Source organism: Erythrolamprus reginae, chromosome 4 (assembly GCF_031021105.1).
Source record: "Erythrolamprus reginae isolate rEryReg1 chromosome 4, rEryReg1.hap1, whole genome shotgun sequence".
NCBI lineage: Eukaryota > Metazoa > Chordata > Lepidosauria > Squamata > Dipsadidae > Erythrolamprus > Erythrolamprus reginae.
In genome coordinates, this window is record NC_091953.1 from 62,362,247 (window position 1) to 62,371,019 (window position 8,773).

General features: G+C 36.5%; 1 protein-coding gene across 1 annotated transcript; it reads left to right on the forward strand.

Annotated features, from left to right (window-relative positions):
• Positions 1-2,447: 2,447 nt before the first annotated feature.
• LOC139167134 (lebercilin-like protein) lies at positions 2,448-7,703 on the forward strand. Its single transcript, XM_070751555.1, has 4 exons — positions 2,448-2,844; positions 5,069-5,577; positions 6,362-6,499; positions 7,653-7,703. Exons 1-4 carry the CDS (start codon positions 2,448-2,450, stop codon positions 7,701-7,703), a joined length of 1,095 nt encoding a protein of 364 aa, XP_070607656.1.
• The last annotated feature ends 1,070 nt before the right edge of the window (positions 7,704-8,773 follow it).

The following is an 8,773-nucleotide window of genomic DNA, read 5'->3' on the forward strand; positions in this document are numbered from 1 at the left end:
GGTCAAATGTATTTGTTAAATTTATATAGCGTAGTGTCCATGTCACTAGAACTAAATACAAATCAAGATCTATATTTGCTGTTTCGTCCTCCAAATTTAAAGCCACATATTTCCCAAACCCATCTCCCTCATATACATTCAACATATAGGTTGAAATAATGAGTGTGTTTCTCACCCTTTTGTGTTCCTATGTATTTGACAATAGACAGTGACTAGCCAAAAATCCGCCAGTTTAATTCTGTGCACAAGTCTTATGCCTCATTCACCAACTCAAACTGTTTGCAATAATAAACAATAAAATGCAATAAAAGAGATATGTCAGCATATAAATTCAATCACTCAAAACTTGTTATCATACTGCTTATCACTAAAGTCTGTCATGAATGTGTCATGTTTATTTATTTTTTGACTTTTCGTAGTTGTTAACAGATTAACAGAGTTGGAAGGGATCTTGTAGGTCATCTAGTCTAACCCCCTGCCTAATTAGGAGACCCTAAATCTGCCCCCACCTAGGATCAGACTCACAACCTCCTGATTCCAATGCAAGAGCTCCACCTCTAGGCCACAGCAGATGGGATTTTAAAAGCTGTTAAAAGCAATAGAAGTAAACATCAGTCTAAAAGTCATGATTCTTTGAAAGCGTGAGCCTGAAGGAAGTCCATTGATCTTACATGAGGTACAGAACAGCATAATACTTTTATAGAATTATAAAACAATACTTTTACAATTCTTAATTTCTGATCATAAGTCATTTTTGTTTCTGCTGATTATTCTTATAAGAAGTAGGAGTAAACCTATTCTCCAAAGCACCTGAGGGTAGAACAAGAAGCAATGGGTGGAAACTAAACAAGGAGAGAAGTAACTTAGAACTAAGGAGAAATTTCCTGACAGTCAGAACAGTGAATCAGTGGTACAGCTTGCCTCCAGAAGTTGTAAATGCCCCAACACCGGAAAATTTTAAGCAGATGTTGGATAATCACCTGTCTGAAGTAGTGTAGGGTTCCCTGCCTAAGTAGGGGGTTTGACTAGAAGACCTGCAAGGTCCCTTCCAACTCTGTTTTTGTTGTTGTTATTTTATTCACAAAAAATAGTAATACACAACAAACATGATTTATATGCTGGATTTCATATTACAATAATACAAGTCAAACAGTTCCCAAGCATATCATCATCATCTTCATCATCATCATCATCATTATCTGCAGCTTAGATGAAACTCAAATACTTTCGCCATCTAATGAGAAGGAAGAACTCACTGGAGAAGAGCCTAATGCTGGGAAAGATTGAGGGCAATAGAAGAAGGGAGAAACAATAGGTGTGAGTTTAAGGGACTCTGGAGGATGGTAGAGGACAGGAAGGCCTGGAGGAACATTGTCCATGGGGACACAATGGGTGGATACGACTTAGCAACTAACAACAAAAAAAACATGCAACTTACAATAAGGTTTTGTTTTTTGTTTTATTTTTTGCAGACAATTTATAACTATGTTATAAACATCACTTAATTACTGAAAAGATTTATTTCATAAATTTTGAAACTAAAGAGTGCAATTTTTTTAAAAAATTATTGTATTAGTAGGAAATTCTTGGGATATTTTAGAAAATGATTTAATACAAGCTGGTTAAAACATAAGACAATATAATAATATATTTTATGCAATATTTTATGCTGATCCATGGTTTAATCACAGCTTGCTGAAAAAGTAATGGCTAGTTCAGCCAACATGCCAAGATAAGGCCAACCATAAAAATAAAAAGTAAATTTAATTATCTAAACAAAGGTATTTCTCATCTACTTGCATGCCCAGTGGAGATGTTTAAGGAGGGTTCTGTGGTATATGCCATCTTTTTGTGGTTCTAACCAAACTCCTAAATTATGGTTTTCTCAGTGAGCTGGGTGTTTCTACATAAACAGGGAACTGGAACTTGGTGGAACCCACACTAATGTAGGCATGCATATATTTACATACTTTTCGGGGGGCTTCCCTCATAGAATTTGGTATATACCCTGCATAAAATGTAATATTTTCTAAAATGCTCCAACATTGCGGTTTAAGTTCTTTGATATTTGATAAGATCAGGGAAAACGAGCTTGTCCTCTTTCATAGCTCCAGATTATGCTCACTTGGAAAACATAATTTATGGAACAACCAGAGTGAGGAAAAAAATGGAGATGATGGAATTATGAAACTTCCTCCATAATATTTGTTATTTTATCTTTTCCTTCCATTCAATTTTACCCTACAAGTCCCATGATGCTAAGAGAAGAGGTTCTTTAGTTGCCATAGTAATAAAGATCTAAACAGCCACTTCTAAACAGCCACTTCCAGGGCAAGAACCGGGTAACGTGCATAAACGGACCTCTGGTACAAGCCTCTGCCTGGGCATCGTGGGGAGGACATTATATATCTGCTTCAATTTCAGCCATAATATATAGTGTTAAAATGATGGCTTCCAGTGATGCAGTAGTTCATCCTACTTTCCAGGAGGAATGCAGAAAAAGTGGAAGCTCTAACGATTCCCCAACTGAGTATATTAAGAGCAGCAACAACAGTGAAGAAAGTAACTCTAGCAAATGTTCCAGCCAATTTGGAAGTGCTCAGTTTACTGATTCTACTGAGTTTGATATACTGGTTGATGACATTTCAAGAACAGCTGTCAATGGTAGCAAGGAAAGCATTTGTGGAACCTCTTGGGACAATTGGGAAGATTTTCATTTAGATTCCCCTCAAACCTACCCAAGGGAAGGGCCTGGCAGCTTCACCATCTCATGGATCCAGCAACTACAAACTAAAGAGTGGATCTTACCAGATAAGAAAAAGAAAACTGATGGCCATACAAAGGGTAAGATGGCCATTTGTTATCCAGAACACTGCTGCATTCATTGAGGTTGGCAGATTCCAACTGAACTAATGGCAGCTAAGCCTTTGCTGAAAATCAAGCAGTTGTCCTATAACTGCACTTTTGCCTAGCTACCTTGACACTTCTATACTTTAAAGACTCTACTATTCATCTGTCTGTTTGGGCAGTTTAGTATAATGCTTAGAGTCCAGGTCTAGCAATCCTGCTTTAGACATGTCTGGCTGAGGAATTCTAGAGTTGAAGTCCAAGCATAGACTAGACTAGACTAGATTAGAATTCCTTATTGGTCATTGGTCATGTGTGATTGGACACAGAAGGAATTTGTCTTGATGCATATGGTCTCAGTGTAAATAAAAGAAAAGATACATTTGTCATGAATCATGAGCTACAACACTTAATGATTGTCATAGAGTTCAAATATGCAATCAGGAAACAATCAATATTATTATATAAATCATAGAGATACAAGCAAAGTTACAGTCAAACAGTCATAAGTGGAAGGAGATGGGTGAAAGGAACCATGAGAAGACTAATAGTAATAGTAATGCAGTGTTAGTGAATAGTTTGACATTGGTGAGGGAATGATTTGTTTAGTAGATTTGTTTAGTGATGGTGTTCAGGGGAAAACTGTTCTTGTGTCTAGTTGTCTTGGTGTGCAGTACTCTATAGCATCATTCTGAAAGTAGGAGGTGAAACAATTTATGTCTAAGATGCAAGGGTTCAGTAAATATATTCACGGTTCTCTTTTTTACTCAAGCAGTATACAGGTTCTCAATGGAAGACCAGTTGTCAGTATTTATTTTTCTGCAGTTCTGATAATCCTCTGAGGTCTATGTCTGTCTTGTTGGGTTGCAGAATGAATCAGACAGTTATAGAGGTGCAGATGACAGACTTAATAATTCCTCTGTAGAACTGTATCATTAGCTCCTTGGGCAGTTTGAGGTTCCTGAGTTGACAGAGAAAGAACATTCTTTGTTATGCTATCTTGATTCTTTCTGCGTTCTTTCTGCGCCAGCTCAGGAAGCTCAAACTGCCCAAGGAGCTGCTGATTCAGTTCTACATAGGAATCATTGAGTCTGTCATCTGCACCTCTATAACTGTCTGGTTTGGTGCTGCAACCCAACAGGACCGACACAGACTTCAGAGGATAATCAGAATTGCAGAAAAAACAATTGCTGCCAATCTGCCTTCCATTGAGGACCTGTATACTGCACGAGTCAAAAAGAGGGCGGGTAAATATTTACTGACCCCCTCACATCCTGGACACAAATTGTTTCAACTCCTACCCTCAAAACGTCACTACAGAGGACTGCACACCAAGACAACTAGACACAAGAACAGTTTTTTCCCGAATGCCATCACTCTACTAAACAAATAATTCCCTCAACACTGTCAGACTTTCTACTAAATCTGCACTTCTATTCTACTAGTTTTTCTGATCATTCCTATCACCCATTTCCTCCCATGTTGACTGTATGACTGTAACTTGTTGTGTATATCCTAAGATTTTTATTAATATTGCTTCTTCATTGCTTATTTGACCCCTATGACAATCATTAAGTGTTGTACCACATGATTCTTGACAAATGTATATTTTATTTTATGTACGTTGATAGCATATGCACCAAGACAAATTCCTTGTGTGTCCAATCACACTTGGCCAATAAAAATTCTATTCTATTCTATTCTATTGATGATGTTTTGATGTTACATGACCATTTTAGGTCTTCAAATATGGCAGAACCTAGAAATTTGAAGGTCTCTAATCTTCATACTGTGTTGTCTAGTATTGTAAGAGGTAAAAGTATGGGCAGATTTCTCCTAAGGTCTACCAATATTTCTATAGTTTTGAGTGTGTTCAATTTCGGATTATTTCAGTTGTACCACGGGGCTAGTTGTTCAACCTCCCATCTATATGAATGAGACCAATCACTGCATTTTAAAGCTATCAAAATACTGTTTTAGCCTATTATGTGAGTATAGCAGTTATGTCTTACAACAGCTAATATTCTGAAAGTTCAGATATGATTTTTCACAATAGGTTAATTTAACAAATAGTTGCATTAGAGATTGTCTCAAGATATTACATAAAAGGGAGTGAATGTATGCACTGAATACACATTTGAGCATTTAACTCTGAGACTTATGTAAAATTAAGTGCTTTGCTCAATCTAATATGCTATCTTGATATATTTTTTCCATGCAGGAGGTAAAACATTGCCTAAAAAGAAACCTCAGCAGAAGACCACATCTAGTACTGAAAATACCATCAATGTTCAGGACAAAACTAACATGGCTTGCCGTCTATTGTCAGCAAAGGATCATGAAATTAAAGAACTGAAAAACGAACTGGCTGTTCTGCAGAACAAATTGGAGACCATTGCTACAGAAAATAAAACGTTGAAGCGTCTTCAGTCTCAGAATTTGAAAATAATCAAGAATTTTGAAAATGCAGAGATTAATCTGCCCGATCTTTTGACCACACAGTCAAAAGAAATGCAGGCTCTAAAAGAACATCTTAAGAAGTCTCAAGAAGAAGAGCGCAGAGCTTCCAAGAAGCTGAGAGATGTTGAGGTTCAACTCTTAAAAACCAAAGAAGCCTTGCAGGCACTGAAGAAAGTTTCTGAAGACAAAAAACTTGAAGAGAGAGGAGAACTTCAGCGTAAATTAAAATTACTTACCCAAAAATTGGAAGCTAGCGATAAGAGAACCCAGGTAACATGCAATGTACATTGCTTAGAACTTCATAGCAGGGCTTTGTGAGCAGAACGGGACACTTAGGCATGAAGCTGTGGCCACAACTCTTTTGCCCCCCGCCACCTCCTTCAGCCCATTTACAGCCAGCTTTTCTCCTCCTCTGACCCTCCCCTGGCCATAGCAGATATGTCACCAGGACCCGAGGGAGGGTGAGTAGCAGGCACCATGGCCCCTGGGGAGCAGACAGACAAGAGTGTGTTGGGGGCTCCAGGACCAGAACAATGGGCACCACAAAGGGGATTCACAAAGAAGTTCCCATAAAAGAGGACGACGACAAGACCGGCATGGCTTCTGCTCCTGGGGGAGGGCTGGGGGAGTCGCACATGGGAATGGCAAGGCCGGCATGGCTTCTGCACATACACATTTTGAAAAGAATCACTCTTGCTTTAACTAATCACATGAAAAAGTCCATCTCTGATAATATTAGCCTAGCCAGCACATATAAAACTGTATACTGACTAAACCTACCATATTTGGCATCATACCAAGGGAAAAATAAAGCATTTTGGTTTTATTATAATTGAACAAATTGTAAGCCTCATATGACCTTATTATTGGTTATACATGTTATTTTGGATATTATTCTTCCACAATGTAGGTCGATTCCCATTTCAATAATTGAGGATTTTCGTCTTTTTGGAAACAGTTAATAAAATTTCAGTTGTCTTCCTCTAATTTCTAATTCCATATGATTGCAAATATTGAATAACATTATTGATGATTTATTTGTAATGTTTTTTAGGATTTGGAAAAGCAGCTCTCATTGAAAACTACCTCTTTTAAACACCAGTTAGCAGTTGAGAAGACAAAGGCAATTGAAGCTCAATCAATCACTGCCAATTTAGAAAGAGAAATGGAGTCACTGAAGCTGAAACTTAAGGTATTTAGAAGCCTAAATAAAATTTGGCTTACCACACAAGGCATCCAAGATGCTAGTCACTAATACTCATTTGAACTGAGCCTCTAAAGTGTAGTTTGGAGAAATGTATTAATTCAGGTTAAGCCACTTGCACACATTTCTAGGAAAAGGTACTATTTGAAGAGTGTCTGCCAATATGAAAATAATGTGTTTTTTAAACCTGTTACTCAAGGCCTGTACTGATAGAAAATTGAGTGGGGAAACAGTACAAATATGCCTAAGGAAATATTTAAAATACAGATAAATAAAATGAAATACTGGGGGGAGTTACACAGTGAAATGTATGATCTCTAAAGAACTGTCATTAATGTAATAAACTATATTATCAATGTAAATTTAATAATGCATTTCTTTAGGAGAAAGAACGGGAACTCGGCATAACAAATATTTATGCCCACCGGATGCGTAAAGGTCAGCCGGAGAAAACCGATTCATGTTCTTCCCCAAAAGGTAGCACAGAGTGTTTCATACTTTATTGCGAAATAAAGATATGATAATTCTTTGTCATGTCACAACTATTTCAAATGCTTGCTGTATTTTCTCCTTGAAATACTGCATTATATGAACTGTTTATTTATCTTGTTATCTATTATTCATGGGTCCTGATTAAACAGATTCACTCTTGTCATTCTCTCTAGAAGTGAGAGATAAGGGGAGAATAAGGGGATATTTACAAAGAAAGCTCACTAAATTCAAAATCCCTTTCTTAAGATTTTAGTGTATGTGTGTGCTATATAGATTATAATCAAGCAAATCCACATATAGTCTGACATATTTTGATGACTTCTGGAGCCTTTTAATTTGGGATATAAACCTGGCTGTGTCACTGAAATTGTTTATTCACTCTCACTAAAGATCATATTATTGCTGTTTCTTGCTCCAAATCTAAAGCCACATACATTTTTCCCCAATCCCGCCTCTCTCATATACATTCAACATATGCTGAATTAGTAAGGAGAGTTATTTCTAATCCCTTCGCACAACTCTGAACTTTTCAACACGAGTAATTTATCACTGCCTTGTCCCATGAAGCATTAAACAAACCCCTTGCATTTGCCCCTGAAGAGATTGTCTAACATCTTCCTCTCATGTGGCTCCAATCCCATATACACAGTCCTCAAATTATGACTATAACGAAGCTCAGAATTTTCACCATAAGTTATGATGGTAATAAATCAAGGCACCCATATGACCAACCTGATTTTACAACTTTTTTGTGCTATTTGTTAAATGAATGTCTCATTTGTAAAGTGGGGGATGGGACACCATCAGAACTCTGGAATTGAGTCATACTCAAAACGTAAATGCTTTGGAAGAAGCATCATAACTCTGAATGCAAAGCAACTGTGAAGTGAGGAATATGTGAGACTATATGTGAGAAACATGTGAAAAAATTTACATCAGAGTTATCCCTCAACAGGTCCCATAACATGCAGAAGACCAAGGAACAAGCAACAGGGAGAAATAGTCAACTTTGTAGGAGATTCCACCATCACCAATTACGAGCCCTCACATGCCAGATTTCCAAAGGAGAGACAAAAACACACCTCTTCAACTCCCCATGGAGAAAACAGTCACATCCTGCCTGGAGAAAAAAAGCTGCTTTTTCCAAAACTGTATAGTCCAAAGTGTATTTTAAGTACCAAGTGATTGTGTGCATTGTGTGATTCTATTCAAGTTCATAGAACTAATAAATATCAGATCATATTAGAATTAGGATATATTAGAATGTAGATATTAGTATTAGAAATCGGATATATTAGATTTAAGATATTAGATAGTATTAGAACTAAGCAATGTTATATAGTAAACATGACTATTAAGCAATATTAGTATAGTATATATGAGATAGCATTAGAACTAAGTATTAGATATTGGTATTAGGACTAGGATATATTACGGCAGATCATAGATATTAGGTATAGTAGTATTAGAACTAGGAGATAATAGATAGTAATATTAGAACTAGGATATATTAGATAATAGATTTTACATAGTATAAGAACTAGGCAATATTAGTAGTTTCCGTAGTTACCATTGAAATAAGAAGCACAAAAAAACGTTTGTTAACTTTTGAACATTTTTATAAAACTTGAAAAAGATGTTTTCTGATTTATATTTATCAATTTCTATATCAGAATAAGATTTCTTTGAAGCCTGTTTCTTTCCTATGAATAAAGAATATTTCCTTGCAATTTATTCTGAGGTTTTATTTAACCACTGGAGGGAGGCAAA

What these genes read in the sequence shown, in the direction of transcription:
- LOC139167134 (XM_070751555.1), top strand. Translation starts at nt 2,448, where the DNA reads ATGGCTTCCAGTGATGCAGTAGTTCATCCTACTTTCCAGGAGGAATGC. An exon ending in CTAGCGATAAGAGAACCCAG is followed by an intron (nt 5,578 to 6,361) that starts GTAACATGCAAT and finishes AATGTTTTTTAG; the next exon opens with GATTTGGAAAAGCAGCTCTC. An exon ending in CACTGAAGCTGAAACTTAAG is followed by an intron (nt 6,500 to 7,652) that starts GTATTTAGAAGC and finishes CCATATACACAG; the next exon opens with TCCTCAAATTATGACTATAA.